The 19,724-nt window shown below is 33.4% G+C and overlaps 1 protein-coding gene and 1 long non-coding RNA gene across 2 annotated transcripts; one reads left to right on the top strand and one right to left on the bottom strand.

Annotated features, from left to right (window-relative positions):
• Positions 1 to 2,701: 2,701 nt before the first annotated feature.
• Positions 2,702 to 18,613, bottom strand: LOC123696251 (SWI/SNF-related matrix-associated actin-dependent regulator of chromatin subfamily A containing DEAD/H box 1 homolog). Its single transcript, XM_045642323.1, has 15 exons — positions 18,372 to 18,613; positions 17,300 to 17,499; positions 16,198 to 16,499; positions 15,277 to 15,445; positions 14,517 to 14,701; positions 13,465 to 13,658; positions 8,491 to 8,626; positions 7,960 to 8,095; positions 7,442 to 7,579; positions 6,810 to 7,049; positions 5,925 to 6,152; positions 4,923 to 5,134; positions 4,450 to 4,605; positions 3,869 to 3,999; positions 2,702 to 2,966 (listed from the first exon to the last, which is right to left on the bottom strand). Exons 1-15 carry the CDS (start codon positions 18,484 to 18,486, stop codon positions 2,890 to 2,892), a joined length of 2,619 nt encoding a protein of 872 aa, XP_045498279.1. The 5' UTR covers positions 18,487 to 18,613; the 3' UTR covers positions 2,702 to 2,889.
• On the top strand, positions 12,748 to 17,960 carry LOC123696252. Its single transcript, XR_006752049.1, has 3 exons — positions 12,748 to 12,893; positions 16,833 to 16,836; positions 17,947 to 17,960. It is a non-coding gene; the product is annotated as an uncharacterized LOC123696252 (long non-coding RNA).
• Positions 18,614 to 19,724: the final 1,111 nt, after the last annotated feature.

Raw genomic sequence — 19,724 nt, 5'->3', positions numbered from 1 at the left:
GGCAATATATCATTACGCTAAGACCAACAGAAGCGGGGCCACGCGGGCGAAACCGCGAAGCACAGCTAGAATAAAATAGGTAACATGGAATAATGGAACATTATTATTTACCTACGACTCACATAGTTACTTAATTTTAAACCATGTTTTTAAAAACTATTTTTGTTCAATTCTGTTTCATTAATTTGACTGTTCATTTGTAGAATTCTGCATAATATGAATAATTAAAATATTTCCCAGGAAAAAAATACGAACAATTATTAAGTAAAAAATGCACAAAAAATTCACCTAATAAAACATCTAACAAGCTTGTGTTGTGACTTGTGACTGTGTATGTATTATGTTGGTGGGAATTCTATTTTTATTGTACTCAAAAATACTTTACTTAATGTAGGTAATTATGCATGTACATATATTTTCTTCGAGTTTTTGCTTTATTTCAGGTACCAGGTTCAAAATAAAACTTCAACATTTGCTCAAGTATTTTTCATTTCCATAACAAAATATACTTATACATATAAGAGTGTTACGTTTTCTTAATAATTGCTTAGAATTTAAAGAGACACGACAAACTCGCATTGGGACCCTGTAAGTACTATTGCAATTTGTATAAATGAATTAGAAATTTGAAAAAAATGAATGTCTATGGAATTAAACTATAATAGACCAGCTCTTGTAGTAATAGTTATTTTATCAAATTCTCAAACAATAAGTTGAAGATTAAAGCCTTGTTCGGGCCGCGCGTGCTCAGGCGTCTCCACTTGAGCGGCTCGGCCAAATGAGCCGCTCATTCGCCTGAGCATGTTCAAGTGGATACAAGGTTTTCGGATATCTAAGGAACTTCTATTCATTCCACCTCTCTCTGGATTTCTTCACTTACCGCTTTCCGATCAATGATATTATAAATAATATGGTGTAGATAGGTTATTGGCGCTCCAGGCGCACATAAAAAAGGCTGATTAATCACATTTTACTTCAGTTGTCTCTTTTTCGCTCACAATAGTTGAATCATGCCATCTCACTCTATCGGCTTATCGCGTGTACGACGTACGTGCAAATGTTAGTGTACCTTTTTTGAAGATCTTAGTTGTTTTGGTAACCTATCATCACCATATTACTTATAACATCACTACTTTTTTTATCATTTTTCTTCCATCTTCTACTTCAACTCAATGTTCTTCCATTAATTAAATATTGTTTCAGAATTTGATTCATTTGTAGAGAGGGCAAGAACATAATAGCTGGTGTCATCATTAAAATACACTAAGCAATTAGTAATTTGCTTGCGCAAGTTGCATGACAAGCTTTCATCACAATTTCGAACAATTCCTGTACATAGAAATGCTATACAATCTTAATATTATACAGTATACAGTCAGTTGCAATTTTTCATTTAACAGTATATAATATATTAATTATCTTATAAATTCGTAAGATAATGAGATTATGAATTTTTATACAAGAAAAATTCTAATGTTATTTTTGACAGTTTTTTCTTTGCTTTTGTTTATGAGCGATTTATAAGCAAAATATTACAGAAAGAAAAAGTGCTTTTATATTAAAAAAAAAAGTTCATAAGACAAACATTTTATCAAATTGATCAGTAGGTACTAGGTCCAAATTTGGAACAGATAGAATAAGATTTTATTGACCTGTTTGGGTTCTTTTTTAATAAGAAGTTTACACCTTGCACATTTCAATCAAATACTAATATACTTATAACACGATAATTAGAATTGTAAATCAAAGGTAAAGCTTTTGTGCATTAATAAAAGAAAAGAAACTATAATTACATTCGAAAAACACATAAGCATTTAGGAAAAAATATTTCATTACACATATTTTTATAAACATGTGTGTTAAATGAAATGAAAAAGAATTTATAGCTAGTAATTATAATTTATTTTATAAGTCATATGTTGTTTCAAAACAGTATCATTTCCCAAATAACAAAGATGTCAAAAAATAAGAAACTAATACAAGAATTGTTAAAGAAAAAGAAAATTTAAATAATAAATCAAAATCATATCTTCTAAAAATAAAAAAAAAAACTAAGTCTATATTGCTAAAAAAGCTTAAATAAATTGTACTAAATCTAGTAAATTAAGGAATGCAAACTATTACATAAAGATTGATCTACTTAAGTAACTAAATATATTAGTGAACTTTCGCAATAATGTAACAGGTGAGATTTTTTTAAGGCCTGGTACTTTTTAATAAAAAAGCATTAATTTCTGACAAAATTGTAATAAGAATGAGGCAAAAGAAATCATTTTTTAAAGGAACAGAAATACGAAAAACTAAGTGTCACTTTGGTGGTCAAAATACATATATAAAAAAATATTCTGTTTTAAGAAACAAAATACTATTTAGAGAAATTACCCTTTTAATTTGGATTGCCATTTCTAAACATTTAAATTTAATTATAGAATTAAATGGAAATCAGTTTTTTATAATAATTCCATGGATTAACTAATTAACTGAATTTATTCCATGAGTTGTATTTTATATTTAGAAATTAACAAGAACTTATTAATCTTTATTTGTCTATGGAAATAATGTTCACACAATTTTTTTTATATCTATTATTAATTTCATAGCACATAATAACTGGCTTAACCAAGCCTGAACAGAGACGACAGTAGTTCAAATTAGCAAACACTTTTAATCAATATACTATATCTACCGTAGAAAAACAAGATGAATAATTCCAGTATTTTATTACCTTATTTACCTCACTTTACACTACACTTGAACTGTCACATTTGGTGGGAGCATCACAATTTTTCACTTATTATGTCAAATGCACAAGAGTTATTTATTTAAAATCCACTAAACACTTGGACACTTGGTCTAGTCAATGACGACGACACCACTTTTGGTTGAACATCATTTGTTTGGTGACGTCAAACCCAGCGCGGCTGACAGGAGTCGCACTACGTTCTTCTGTTCTGTTGGCTCGTTTTCTGTAATGATAAGAATGGTTTTAGAAATAAACTCGATTAATCTCTCTTTTCTCCTTATATAATCGAGATATAAGGAGAAAAAAACTCGATGCGGGATTCGAACCCGCGAATTCCGACTCGCCGTGGCCACGCCTGATTTCGCGACCACCCGAGATCCAGCCAGGGCAAATGAATTATATAATAAAAAAAATTGTTAGAGTGTACATTAGAATTACTGCAACAATTCAAAAACAAAAACTAAAAGAGTTAACGTCTTGAAAATGGGCTAATGTAAAGTCACATTATTAAAATTCAAAAGAGATTGAAATAGGCATTCAATATTGCATTAGTGCACAAAAATATATTTTAAATTAATATTAGAAAAAATTCGATCACGAGGCGGGACTCGAACCCGGATCATTTCACGCCAATCCGGGCCGGATGAATAAATTCAATCGCTCTGGCGGGTCACGAGTGGCCGGGGCGGATTCTAGACCGACTGTCTAGAATCCGCCCCGGATTGGCGTGAAAGGATGCGGGTTCGAGTCCCGCCTCGTGATAGAATTTTTTATATTCTTTATAAATTTATTTAATTCTTTCTTATAAGCATTTTTATACAATTTTCGTACTATGATTACGACCACAATAAATATATACGATCATAATTATATACGATATTAATAGATACAACCAAAAAATCCATACTAATATTATAAATGCGAAAGTAACTCTGTCTGTCTGTTACTCAATCACGCATAAACTACCAATTTTCATGAAATTTGGTGTGGAGATATTTTGATACCCGAGAAAGGACAAAGGTTACTTTTTATCCCGGAAATCCCACGGGAACTATGGGGGTTTTTCTTTGACTGCGCGGGCGAAGCCGCGGGCGGAAACTTAGTAAATAAATAAACAACTCTTACCATCAACCCCAGTGACATGTTTCTCCAAGGTGAGCTTCTCTTGAGCCACCTGGTAGATCCCCTCCTCGATGGTGCCCGCACTCAGGAGGCGGTAGATTGTCACAGGACGGGTCTGACCCATGCGGTGGCATCTGTATGTGTGTAATATAATATTATTTATTTAGCATAAATAATATAATAATAATATGTAGTTTGGATTGAAATAATTTAAGTTTGATTTGTTGAGATTGGAAAGTGACTTTGGTTGCAATTTTTTTTTGTTGAATCTTATGAATACAAATAAAGAGATAAATAATTATTTATTGGAATTGCCCACTAGACATTCAGTAATAATATATTTCTGGACTATTTTTTGTAACTGCATTCTTACAAATACATATAATTTGAATAAAAAAGAGATAAGGGCTTTGGATCAACGCAGATTATCAATATCTTATAAATCTCACTACTTATGTCAAATATTTTACAGCATATTCAGTAAAAACTTTTTTACAAATACAAAAAATGTTGACAAAAAAATTCAAAAAACTTTCGCTAAATAAACCCTTTTTTTAAATATTTTTAAATAAACCCAGCCATACCTGTCCTCAGCCTGTTTATCGTTATAAGGGTTGAAGTCTATATCATGTATAATGACTGTGTCTGCCGCAGTCAGGTTAATGCCAAGTCCACCTGCTTTTGTGGATAGCAAGAACACAAATATATCCTCTGTGTTGTATTGGTCTATGAGATCTTGTCTGAAATAGATAACAAAGTTTTGTTACATTCTATTTGTTTTTTTTATTTTATTGAAAAAATTATGGAAAAATTACTTTTCACAAGATACAACTGTGAAACACTTATTAATTAGTATATTTCTATATTTTACATTCAAGAATTCATAATAATTTTCACTTTTTAAAATGTCGAAACCGCGGAAAATAAGTGACTGAAAAGTATACAGTCAATTTATTATAAGAAAGTATGAAATATTCATTTAAAATTTTAGAGAGTGAAACAAGGGAAGATACGGAAATTTTCAAAATACCCTCAACATCCTGCTTAAACTACCCACCTTTCATTAACAGCAGTACTCCCATCGAGCCTCAGGTATCGATAGTTCCTCAGCTGCATGTAGGGCTCCAGGATGTCCAGCATCATGGTGAACTGGCTGAAGATCAGCACTCGGTGTCCCTCCGCTTGCAGCTTTGGCAGCATCTCGTCTAGTTTAAGGAACTTTCCGGAGTCTTCTATGAGGTGGGATGGTACGGCAAAGGATTTTATACACTGAAATGTATGAAAGAGTTTTAGTTTTGGTGATAAAGTATAGGTAAAAGTATTGTATTTATTAAGAAGTTCCATAAAGGTAATAACAAAGTGATTATGAAATTTATTTACATCATGAAATGTTCAGTATTTATTGATATACAAATATAAGCCTTGTTATAGTGTACTAGGTAATATTCTATGGTAATATTTAGGTAATATTTAACTAAACTAATATTATAAAGCTGAAGAGTTTGTTTGTTTGTTTGAATGCGCAAATCTCAGGAACTACTGGTCCGATTTGAAAAATTCTTTCGATGTTAGATAGCCCATTTATCGAGGAAGGCTATAGGCTATATATCATCACGCTAAGACCAACAGTAGGGGAGCCACGCGGGTGAAACCGCGCGGCTCCCGGCGGCTAGAATATTATAATCTAGATTGATAGACTAACAAGCATGAGAACTACATTTTTTAGTTGTATTATTAAGAAACTTACTTTTTAACTTCTTCATATTTAAATAAAAAAAAAATACCTTGATTAGTTGTTTTCAAATGCAAATCCATACAAAATTAACAAAAATACCTTTATCATTATTTTTATTACTTATATCTTTATCCTTTACTAGCAGTCCGCCCCGGCTTCGCTCGTGGTACATATTTACGTTTTCTACATAAGAACCATCCTCGTACTTCAAGGAATATCATAAAAAAAGAATTAACGAAATCGGTTCAGCCGTTCTCAAGTTATGCGCTTACCAACACATTTTGGGATTCATTTTTATATTATAGATTATAATATTTCACTCACCGCATACTGCCTAGTCAGCTGGTGTATCTGAAAGTCAGACATGCACAGCAGATCTTCAAACAAATACTGCTCGTTCCTCTCCTTATAGTCCGGGTCTCTAGCGAGCCTGGTGGCAATCTTCCTTAGCTCCGGTTCCCGATAATGGTATCGGAGAAGCAGGGGATGGTTGGCAAGCTTGCGCATGTCCATCATCATGGACATGCCGCTTTGTTCTGTTGTTGCGTGCACCTGGAAGTTTATTTATTTTATTTAAATTCTGTATTTAACACACACAAAAAAGAATAAACACAAAGAATAAAAAGAAAATCATAACATGTTAAATAGGCGGCCTTATCGCTATAAGCGATCTCTGCCAGGCAACCTTTGAATAGGATTTATCACACGAATTAAAATTAGATAGAAGTTATTTATTGAAGTGAAACTTCTCTAGTAAAATTTAAAGGTCGCGTCATGGCAATACCATGACGTCATAGAGTATAGCGACGATTTTGGTATCTTTGAATCTTGCCAAAGAAGTTTCACTTCTGACACGTGTGCTCGGCATACAGCTTTTTTTTTTCATTACTATTAGTCTATATACTTGTATATGAATTTAAGATACCTAATGTTGCAAATGTATAAAAAAATTGCAGTAGTCTCATAAATGCATGAAATTGCACGTAGATTTTTTGTTATAATGGTTTTACAAATAACCTAAATCCATCACAATATGAGTATGAAAATATATTGAATATATTGCATTTCGAACGAAATCACGCAATCAAAATATATAAAATGGATAATACGATTTTCCTGACGAAGTATGGTTCGGAATAGCGAGTTTATACCGTAAAAGCAATAAAAAACAACCAAAAAACCATCAAACACAATAATCATAATCATTACCATGCCGTCCGTAGCCGAGAACGCAGCGATGAGATTCTTATACAACGATTGCTGTCTCTCCGACATTGGACACAATTCCTTGTGATTAGTTTTCTTCGGTAGATCTTGTAGCACGTCCTGCTTAAGCCTTCGTAACACAAACGGCTTCATGATACGTTTCGCTTGCGTGATCTGACTCTGTTCGAACGCTGGCACGTCTTCTTCTGTGTTACCGCTTGCCTTTTTTGTTGTTTTCGCTTTCTGAAATAATGGAACAATAATTTATTGTATCTATGTAGATGTTAGTCTGGTTTTATTGTGTTAATTGTTTTTTGAAGTAATGAAGATAGGATCAAGTGTTTATTTTTAACTATAGATACAAACAATGCACAATTTAAAAACTACAAAATAAATTATACAAAATAATAGGTTAATCAATTAACAAAACCTGACTACTGTTCATGTTGACTTCGCCTTGGCTTCGCCCGTGGAACATATTTCGCAATAAAAGGTAGCCTATGTCCTTTCTCAGGTATCAAAATATCTCCATACAACATTTCATGCAAATTGGTTCAGTAGTTTAGGCGTGATTGAGTAACAGACAGACAGACAGAGTTACTTTCGCATTTATAATATAAGTATGGATAACTCACAGCGTTCTTCTGGAATAAATTCTTCAAATCATCAGTCTTTCCGGAGAACATGTGCGGCATCACGAAGCATAGTAGTGACATTAATTCGATGAGATTGTTCTGCAGCGGAGTCCCAGTTAGCAATAGCCTATGTTTTGACTGAAATTAAAAAAGTATTGTGTGAGTCTTGAAACATGGACAGTAACAAATAAATGTGATTCTATATATAATATTATTATGTACTTAATTTGTTTCATAAAAACTATTTCTATGCATGTGGAATAAGTACTTGTTCTTTTTTTCGAAAATAATAATGTTAGTTTTGCCTACATATTTTTAAGCTATTGCATAGCTTCTATCGCGGGCCTTGAGCGCGGGGACAGAATCGAGAAATTCCGTAACGAAAAAACCTCACGCTCCCCACTCCGACGGGCGGAGGTGTGGCTTGAAGGCATAGCATGCAATAGCTTTACCGCGGCAGTCCCCGAGTGACACACGTCGTTATTTCATTTTTTATGTTGAAAAGGAACTTCACTCACCTTAATTTTTAATAGATTATCATATCGTTGCGTAGACATATTTTTGAGCATATGCGCCTCGTCATAAACAACATAATGCATCGGTGTGATGCGGAACATTTTGCGTTCTTCCGGACAACTGCTCACCATTGTGTATCTGGAAATTTTGAATATATTTTGAGAAACATTTTTATATGAGATATTTGATATTATTTCCAAATATCCAATATTTACGTAATAATCACTACATAGTATAAAATAAAGTCGCTTTCTCTGTCCCTATTTCCCTATGTCCCTTTGTATGTTTAAATCTTTAAAACTACGCAACGGATTTTGATGCGGTTTTTTTTTAATAGATAAGAGTGATTCGAGAGGATGGTTTTAGTATATAATTTATTAGGTTTTAGACAAAGCGGGCGAAGCCGCGGGCGGAAAGCTAGTAATAGATAAAAGTAATGGTATTAAAAATAATCAAAACCAATTCAAAAAGCATAGTTATTTTTAATACATTTTAAATCCAATTTCTAACAACAAACAGACAAACAAACTTACGTGGTAAGTACAATATCATAATTATGTAAGTGCTTTGCATATTCAATACGCAGTAAGCGTCTCTCTTCTGGATGGCCGTAGTATTTGCTAACTGTGAGGGATGGACACCAGCGGGCTAATTCACTACTCCAATTATCTGTAGAAAAGAATTAATTATTACTATTAATTGTATATAATCACATTTTAAGCAACTATAAGTTTTTGCATGAAGTTTGTATGGTCGTAGGTTCATATAGTGAAAAACATGTTAAAAATTAAAATAAATTTGGTTAGGCCGTATGGTAATTTAGCAAACTGTGTTAAGGTGATTGCTACGATCTGTTCCCAGCCAATGTCCCGCTAGATGGCGCTGAATTCTACATTTCTAGTTTATTTGAGTTTTTGCGTAATTGGAAAAGATTAAGGTCGTAGGAATAGTCATGGCGATTACTGAATATTATATTTTATTTAAATATGTCATATCATTGCCTTAAAATCCACCCAATTCGGTAAAACCATGCGTTTTAACATCTGTCATTGCATACAGGGTCGTTTACACACACAGACGTATACAAAAATGATAAAGATTGAACTCTAGATGGCGTGAATATAAAACAAGTTTGGCGTGTATGTATTTGAGTAGTTAGTAGCATATTATATTCTGAATTTCTGATCCATGCCTATTCACTCAAAACTACCTAATAACACTAATGATTTGTAACAGTAAATTATTTCAATAGGTAGGTATTTGAACATTTCCCAACAAGACGTAAGAATAATTATTCGTAGGTATACAAGATACAATAACAAATCTAATACACTATTTATTATTTTATTATTTACTAGCGGTCCGCCCCGGCTTCGCCCGTGGTACATGTTTACGTTTTCTCTCCATAAGAAGTAAGAACCATCCTCGTACTTCAAGGAATATAATAAAAAAAGAATTATCGAAATCGGTTCAGCCGTTCTCGAGTTATGCGCTTACCAACACATTTTGCGATTCATTTTTATATTAGACTAGCGGTCCGCCCCGGCTTCGCCCGTGGTACATGTTTACGTTTTCTCTACATAAGAACCATCCTCGTACTTCAAGGAATATAATAAAAAAAGAATTATCGAAATCGGTTCAGCCGTTCTCGAGTTATGGAATTACAACGAAAAGTGGCATTGATTTTTATATATTAGATAAGATTATGTGAAAATCATGGGTGAAAATAACCAGGAAGGTGAAAAACATATTTACGAAAACATAGTAACATATGGCTGTCGCTACAATAATTATATTTCAATTTTATCTTTTTATACCTAGTAGAACTGGCCGACGAATAAAAAAAATCGTATTAGAATACAATATATTACGGAACAAAAAAAGGATTGTAACTGAATTAGGTAGGTATGTTTGTTTCTGGGCGCACCGTTTTCGACGACGCGACGCGACGCGCGACGTAAGCGTATAGGTATAGGTACCTACTTTGCTAAAACAAACTAATAAAATTGTGTGTCTGTCTGAAAATTCGGAAAAGCATATTTTGCAAGTTTGTGATTACTTTGATAGTTTACCGATTTATAATAATTGTAATTGTAATTGTATAATATATAATTTGCAATGTGGTGAAATTTCATAAAAATCACGGGCCAATTTTTTGTTTTGAATCCCACCGAAAATATAATTGCGTTATTAGAATAATTAATTACTATACCTACCCACGATCAATTATTACAATATAGTCTCAAATGCATACTAGAGAAATATTGCAATTTGATTCAATTAAAATGCATAGCATACAAAAATAAATTCACAACACAAGAAATTCCGCGCGCAAATCATAGCGCGTGTCAATGAAATCAAGAATGTTTTATATCAAGCCGACGCGGACGAGCGACGACGCGACGCCGAACAAAAGTACCTACGACGGACGACCACGCTTCGAGTTGCCAAACACACAGCCAAACAACAATAATGAGTAATAAATTGTTTACAAAAAAAACAAGTTTTCCATTTTTCTGTATGAGTAGACAGAACTTCAAAACGCCACCTGCTACGGTTTATATTATGAACGATGGTTATAAAAATAAAAGTTATATTTGTTGGTGTAAACTATTTTATTGATCAATAATTTTGGAATTTAAAACTGTCAACATTGATTACAATAAAACGCAGTTTTATTTTATTACACTATTGTTTTTTTATCAAAACATGTATTTGAAGTACCATATAATATTATGCTGATCCAAGCATTTTCACTCAAAACTAATATCACTAATGATTTGTAAAAGTAAATTATTTCAATATACATTTCATAACCAACAAGTAAGAATAATTATTATTATTCCTACCTACAACAACAAACCTAAAACACTATTTACTATGGGAAAATAACCAGGAAGGTGAAAAACATTATATTATTATTTACGATTTCGACGCACTCGACTTTTAGTAAAATATAGTAGGTAAACATAATATTATGGTTTTGATTTTTGCTACTAGTATAAGAAAACTGCGTGTTCAAACTACTTGTTTGTCTGTCTGAAAATTCGGAAGTACTTTGGTAGTTTACCGATTTATAATAATATTGTATATATCGTTGTTTAAAAAATATTCAAACACAATAAAATATGATATACTGATTTATCACTGGTTTCAGTGATGAACTGATGAGTCAATGTTAGCCACTATACTTTCGTCATACGTGTGTATGATTGATGTGATTTGCAACGTGGTGATATTTCAGAAAAATCACGGGTCAAATTGTCCCACCGAAAATATAACTGCGTTATAAGAATAACTATACCTACGATAAATTATACATAATACAATATAGTCTCAAATGCATACTAGTGAAATATTTTATTTAAATCAATAAAATAAAAAAATAATAATAAAAAATAATAATAATACAAAAATAAATTCACAACACAAGAAAATCCGCGCGCAAATCATAGCGCGTGACAATGAAATCAAGAACTTTCGAGCCGACGCGACGCGGACGACGAAGGAGCCTAACAAAAGTACCTACAATCATAGGCGGCTCGTGACAAAATTGTATGGCCGTGTTCACTTGAAATAAAACAACGAAAATAGGTACCTACAATAGCGTTAGCAGTACAAAAAAAATGAGCACCACATTATAAATGTCTATTTAATATTTATACACTAAAAATTATAGAGTATTTCAAAACGAATTCAATTATTATTTAGCAATAATTAGAAAATCCCCGAATTTGCATTCGTGATCGTATTCATAGTGTTTGTCTACACTAATATTACAAAGAGGAAAACTTTGTTTGTTTGTTTGATTGTAATGAATAGGCTCATAAACTACTGGACATTTTACCAATGTTTGCAAGTTTGTGATTACTTTGATAGTTTACCGATTTATAATAATTGTATACTTATATCATTGTTTAAAAATATTCAAACACAATATGATATAGGTACTGATTTATCGCTGGTTTCAGTGATGAACTGATGAGTCAATGTTAGCCACAATACTAATCACTTTCGTCATACATGTGTATGAACTATGATTGATGTGATTTGCAATGTGGTGAAATTTCATAAAAATCACGGGCCAATTTTTTGTTTTGAATCCCACCGAAAATACATATATTACTAATTGCGTTATTAGAATAATTAATTACTATACCCACGATCAATTATTACAATTTACAATATAGTCTCAAATGCATACTAGAGAAACATTGCAATTTGAATCAATTAAAATGCTTAACATACAAAAATAAATTCACAACACAAGAAATTCCGCGCGCAAATCATAGCGCGTGTCAATGAAATCAAGAATGTAATTTATATCAAGCCGACGACGACGCCGAACTAAAGTACCTACAGTACCATTTACCTTCAGTGTACAATACAGTTTACAGACCTATGACGGACGAACAATAATGAGTAATAAATTGTTTACAAAAAAAAACATAGTTTCTAAGGTCATTAGTTTTATTTTATTTTATTGTTATTTTCTTTGAACGATTGGAAATGAAATTACTCAATTTTTACACAGAACTTTGATTTATTAGAATTATTATGCTCATTATGTATAAGATAACGAACGCGAATGAACGACATCTAGCGCGTCTTATGTCTAAACATCGCCTTTCGTTTAGACATTGACGCGCTAGATCTGTAATAAGTATATAGTCTATGCGCTAGATGTCGTGCTTTATGTCGTGTTTCGCTTGGCAAAAGTCACGCACACTACTGTAGAAGTGTCAAATTTTTCCGGTATTTTACTGTTGTTTTTCTAAGTAAATATTGTAAATTATTGATTAAAAAGGTCGAACGCGCACACATTTCATTATAGAGAAGTGATAAAATGATTAGTTTTAAAGAAATAGTGTCTGTGTTAAGTGTTTAGAGGTAATCAAAAATGTATGGAGGGACGGTCGGAACATCCACCTTAACAGTATTCCTTTATATGCTCAGGTCTCAAGCTATCTCTATACCAAATTTCATCCAGATCGGTTTGGGGCCGTTCATAAAATACGTTCGCATACAAGGGGGGGAGGGGTTTTCGCGTGTGTGACAAGATGTGACAAGAGGGGACAGGGGGTCTACGGCAACGTGACGTTCGCCGTCCATTAAAAAATTTTACTGAGTATTCGTTCTCTCGACTTTTTTTTCAATTTTGTATTAGTAAATATACAGATATTTAAACATAATGTATATATGTATGTATATATTTATTACAATAAATTGTAACTTGATATATTTTTTTTCAACATGAGCGCTAATATTTAAATTTTATTATAAAAATAAAAAAAAAGATTTTCTGATATCAAAATTGGTGTATTATCTATCAAAATTTATCATGTTTAGGAGGGAGGTGTCTTAGTTTTTGTGACGAAATATTTCCAGGGGGGTCACAGAAAGTGTGACACAGCGTGACAACCGGGGGGGCCCCTTTAGTAGTTTTCAGTAAAAACGTAACAAACAAAATTACATTCTCATTTATAGTATTAGTAGATATTACTTACCTAAAGTAGAAGCAGGCACGACAATCAAATGCGTGCCCTTAGCCTGTCCAGTCTCCTTCAAGTGAGCGAGGAAGGCTATCACTTGCACCGTCTTCCCTAAGCCCATCTCGTCTGCTAATATACCGGAGACTCCTTGCTTGTGCAACACGGCTAGCCAGTTTAAGCCCACAAGTTGGTAGGGAGCTAGTTTTAAACTGAAAATAAATAAAATTGAATAAAGTATACATTATGTATAACATAAAATACAGTTAACTTTAAACTCTGTATCTGGCACGAATTTAAATTTAATTGAGTAACAATATTCAGTTTTAGATTTTGCTATTTTATTGATGATTTCATCAAAATGGATGAAAAATGTTTGTATCACATGAATAGAATCTTCACGTGATAGAAACAAAAAGCGTGTAAATCTTTTACGCGCTTAGTGCTTGTTTAAATAAAATCTCATTTGTGCTTAAACAAAACCCTTCGAAAAAATTCAATTGAGTTGAATTACATCTATACATATAATAAATCTGTAGAAGGGTCAATTCTGTACATTGAAAATATTGAAAAAATAAATAGCAGGGGGTGTTACTGGATCGATACCAAACCCAAATATGTGATTAAAAAAATTTTTGTCTGTCTGTCTGTCTGTCTGTATGTGAAGGCATCACGTGAAAACTAGCGGTTCGATTTCGATGAAACTTGGTATAATTATACCTTATTATCCTGGGCGTAAAATAGGATACTTTTTATCCTGGAAAAATACGTAGAAAAAAATTAATCTTAATTTTTCAGTTTTATCCATAGACGTTGTTCCGTAGAACCGCGAACACACGTTGCGTATTATTATAGGCCTAGCCGTATTTGGGAATTGGGTCCAATAGATATTTATAAGATTTTATTGTCAGAGGTACCTACTCAAAATGGAGAAATAAACCATCCACGCGAAGACCGACATCCGCTCGGACGGAGTCGCGGGCGGAAGCTAGTATAAAATAAAATATTGTATATATATGATAGATACAACATTAATTAAAATTTAGTATAGATATGGCATTAAAACTTACCTAGAATCCAATATACCAGGTTGTTTTAGCCGACCAGCCCCCGCAGCCACCGCAGACTCGAGCTGCTGCGCCAAACCCACACACTTCTTCATTAAACGCTGTATATTGTTCCTGGTGCAGAGCAGTTCTTGCGTTGAATTTAACAGCTCCGTACTTAACATTTTGTTGTTGTTGAATTTTTCTACCTGGAATATGAATAAAATATTTAATTAACGCATATAGTTACATACAAATCATTAGACATTTACATTTGATCCCAATATTAACGTAATTTGGTTCAAATTGAATTTAAACATTTATTTAATATGATTGTGCTATCCATAAGCTAAACAGCATTGACAGCATTTACAGAAACTTTGAGTCAAAGTCTTAAAAAGTTATTAAAACATAACTAATGAAAATAAACAATTTGATTCATATTTCATTCAATCCTACTTATATTATAAATGCGAAAGTTTGTGAGGATATGTGTGTGTTTGTTACTCTTTCACGCAAATACCACTGAACCAATTACAATGACATTAAGCACACACATAAAGGGTAACTTGGATTAGCATATAGGATAGGTTTTATCCCGGTAAGCCCAAGGGTACGGAAAATATGCGAGTTTTTCTTTGAAAACGCGGGCGAAGCCGCGGGCGGAAATCTAGTATTTCATAATTTCAAACTCAAGCTAGAGTGACTATGTATGTAATATGATATTAGTAAGTAAATAACTGACCCTGGTTTGAAGAAATATTAAATTCAACCAAAAGCTTACCATATCTAACCATCCCTTAAACGGTCTCTGCGCTACAATAGCTTCGGCTTTCTTCTGTGAGCACCCACTGAGCAACAACAGCTCACTGGGACTGCTCGTGTTGAGGAACTCGAACACTTTGCGCTTATCGCCCACAAGGTCGTCTGTCACCTCATTGTCTGAATCATCACTGAAAAATTGGTATTTGAGTATGAATTAACAATGTCTGATATTTGATATTTTTCGTTTTATGGTATTCAAATGCTTTTTATAAGTATACGGACGGATTGGCGTGAAAGGATGCGAGTTCGAGTCCCACCTCATGATCGAAACTTTTCTATTCTTTATAAATATTAAATTTTAAATTTATATTTAATGTTTGATATGATTTAGTATTTTATCATAATGTTTATCATTGATGGGAAGTAAATGTTTACAAATAAAAAGAAATAATTCTTTTCTATTAGCATATCTGTCGCAGACACATTACATAATTTCGGCCATAAGGCTGGTTGCAGAGCTTGACCGACCGTCAGTGCGTACCATCAGTCCTGACGATACACATCAACAATTGTATGACTATGACACTAATGCGCATAACAATACGCGTGCGTATGGACGGTCTAGCTACGCGTCGCGTATTGTCATGGTCGGTCAAGCTCTGCAACCAGCCTTAACAAAGGGCGATGTTGACAAGCACTTGGCATTTTGAAATAAGTTTAGAATTTACTTTATACATCCACGAGGAGCTAGTCACGGGCCGATAAAGTCGCTTTGCGGGACTCCTATTCCTATATAGTTAAAAATACAACAATCTACCCCCTGATTCAAACCAAAAACTTCCTATTCTCTCCTACCATGTCTGATATTTAAACCACAAATTCAAACTAATCCTACCTCTTATTCATATTATTTAACAAAAACACTTCTCCTATCACATACCTATCATAAACTTTGTCGTCCTTCCCTTTCCTAACACCATAGTCGTCGTCCTCGCTACCACTACTGCCCCGTCTCGCCCTGCCACCCTTCGCCGCTAAAGGTTTCCGAACAATCCCCGTCGGTCCACTAGTAACACGAATAATCGTTGTTCCGTTAACTCGCGCCAAGCCCGTGAAACCCGGCCGAGAGCCAAAAAACTGAGATGTTGCTGGCTTTTCATTGGTTTCTGGATCGTGTTTTAAGAGTTCATCTCGAGATCTCTCTTCATTCCAACCGTGTTTAACTAGGGTGTTTTTTACAAACTGAAATAGGAAAATTTCAATGAGTTACTGTATGCAATGGCTGATGCAATCTTCAACAGTATTTAACCTCAATAAGAATTCAGCTTCACTTAGGAAGCCCAGTGAGCTAGGAACTTTATACTTAGTTTAATAAATCTTCACTACATACTACATAGTATAAAACAAAGTCGCTTTCTCTGTCCCTATGTCCCTTTGTATGCTTAAATCTTTAAAACTATGCAACAGATTTTGATGCGGTTTTTTTTAATTGATAGAGTGATTCAAGATGAAGGTTTTAGTATATAATTTATTAGGTTTTAGAGACAGCGGGCGAAGCCGCGGGCGGTAAGCTAGTTAAGTATATATCTTTTATTGGTAGACATATCAACTGTGGCACTGTTAAAGTTTTTAGAAAATAATATGAATGCAATAACAGAATAGTTTTGTGATCAATACATTTCTAAACTAACCATTACAAATCACATTCTCTATTTCCTTTTTAAATAACATATTACAACTAATTAGTGATATAATCTATTTTGACTGACCGGTTGGCTTGGTTGTTAGTGGCCCTGCCATCCAAGCCAGAGGTCGTGGGTACGATTCCCACCCGGGGCAAATATTTGTGTGATGAACATAGATGTTTGCTCTGTGTCTGGGTGTTACATAATATCTATATAAGTATTTATTTAAAATTATATATGTATGTTTATCAGCCATCGTTTTCATAACACAAGCGAAAGCTTAGTATGGCATCAGATTGTGCCGTGTGTGAAAATTGTCCTGAAATATTTATTTATTTATCTATCCAAAAATCTTACCAAAGGTGAAATATCAGGGAACATTTCCAGCATATTTCTAAACCGTCTCTCCTTAACGGCAGTTGTGAGTTCTACAGTGGCAGGTTTCTTAGCTGGTGTGCCTGCATCATCGGAATCTGAGTCCAACACTCTGATGCGTTTGTAGACCACTTGTCCTGTTGTATTTGACGAATTTGGTGCTGGCATTCTTATCTGATTTTCTGTAAAGTTATATTAATTTAAGGTTAATCATTTATACTTGAATGAATTGAGATTAAATTGAATGTATACCTAATTTAAATTAAAATACACTGGGCTTTAGTAAATACAATCCTTCTAACATTATAAATGCAAAATTTTATAACGATGGATGTTTGTGAGGGTGGATGATAAAACTAATAGACAGATTTGGATGAAATTTTACAGTAACGTTTTAAAAATTCGAGTAACACATGAAATATATAAATACTTCATCTTATCAACTGCTTATTTACAAATTACAAGATGCTGTAACTAGGCTTAGATATGCCATATCATGGGACCTTAGTTAATACATTTATTTAAAGAATATAATAATATATAATTTCTTAAGTAAATATTATTAATAGTAGTGCAATTTCCTCTATATTTTAATGCAACACTGCAAGATCAAATCTACAATTTTTAAGCATAGTTTATGAAGCTAGCTAAACAATTCTGACAAAGCATTATGCAACAAACAGAGGTGTTAAAGATGTGACAATTGATTTTTATTTGCACGTTAAATTACAGACATTTTATATAAATTTAAAAAGATAGATTGTTGTATCATTTTGAAGTACACTGGTGCTTGCCATGTGGTATAGGTGTTATTGAAACTAATCGTGCCTTCCGATACAAAAAATACACATAAAATCTAATGATTTTTGATCGAGAAATTTTCTCATAAATTTAATTGTAATAAGATCGAAGGGTGAAATCGAAAGCCTCGAGTCCTAACGTGGTCCGACATAAAAATAATTTTACGAATATATTTTTATTTTTTATTTCCTGAGTTTGTCGAGTAACATGTTGCTCGGTTTTTATTCACCTTGACGTTAAATTTTTTACTCACGAGAACTTGATGGTGTTACGACTGTGACCGTTCCACTGGAGCCAGGTGTAGGTTTTCTCTGAAACCTGTACTGCCTTAAATAACTTAAAACGCTAGGGCTAGTACTATCAGACATCGTGTTTATCTACACGTTTCAAATATTGAAAGATTTTATGTGATAAAAAATAAACTTTTTTACAGAACTTTTTATAAAAAACGGGAAAGAAGATTCACACCATACCGAATGACCACGGAAACAACACTGCGGCCATTTTTATCCGCGAGATTGTCTCGAATATAAAATTAACCAATAATAATGAACTGAAATTGACATATGATCATTTCAGCCAATAAAAAGTTTTCTTTATAAATTTTTATTATCTATGTCAAATAAGAAACCAATAAAATGTATTGATTTATTTTAAGTTTTTGGTACATAAGACGTCATAAAATTATTTTTACAAGTTGAAAATTATTTTATTTTAATTATTTAAATTCAAATTCGTATTATTCAAATAGCTACTGAATTCTTTAAAAAATGTTTCATTTTATTACTCTTAATATTTCCATCTTAATTTAGATATTAAATTATGATCAACCACTACAGTTTTCATGTTTATTGTTATTAGTCACACGTAAACTGCTAAGCATATTTTGATACAGTTTTAGGTTTCTTGGTGTCTATATTTCAGTATTTTATGTACATATTATGTATAATATATTTTTTTACAGCACACGATTAACGGAAACACAAATTCAGGAAGCATGTTCCAGTCCCCAGATCGTCATTCTTTATTCGAACCGCTACCTATATTAGGCTCGGTTAAAGGTGCGGTTCGAATAAAGAATGACGATCCGAACCGCTTTGTCCGGGTACATGGAACGTCAACCATGTGGCGATGCCTAGAATCTGTGCGCCTCAACTAACGATGGAAAAAGGGGAATGCCGGAATTAGGTCGTGCAATTCCGCAGCGCACTCTCCAAAGTGTATCCGGTAGAAAACCGATAAAATTGCCACTCTGCGGCGATGAGCGAGGCTCTGGAGTTTTTTGCCTACTAGCACATCGTCGTTTATGAGCGTCTTGGCACGCCTCTCTATCGCTTCGCTGGTAGGTACTTGGCAGATCCATCCCAGAGGTGAGAGCAGTATTCCATGCTCGGACTTGTGCTTGATAAAGGTTGAGCAACTGTTCCGGACTGAAATACTGCCTCACCTTCGCCAGTATACCGAGCTTTTTTGAGGCCACTTGGGCTTTTGATTCAATGTATGAACCAAAATTATGAGTAGGCGTCAAGGTGGTCAGTTATCGGTACGGATACACTTTGGAAGGACGGAGTCAGGTTGAATGGACTTCGTTTAGCGGTGAATAGAC

Source organism: Colias croceus, chromosome 12 (genome assembly GCF_905220415.1).
Source record: "Colias croceus chromosome 12, ilColCroc2.1".
Taxonomy (NCBI): domain Eukaryota; kingdom Metazoa; phylum Arthropoda; class Insecta; order Lepidoptera; family Pieridae; genus Colias; species Colias croceus.
The sequence above is the reverse complement of the archived record's forward strand: the minus strand, read 5'-3'. Positions and strand labels throughout refer to the sequence as shown.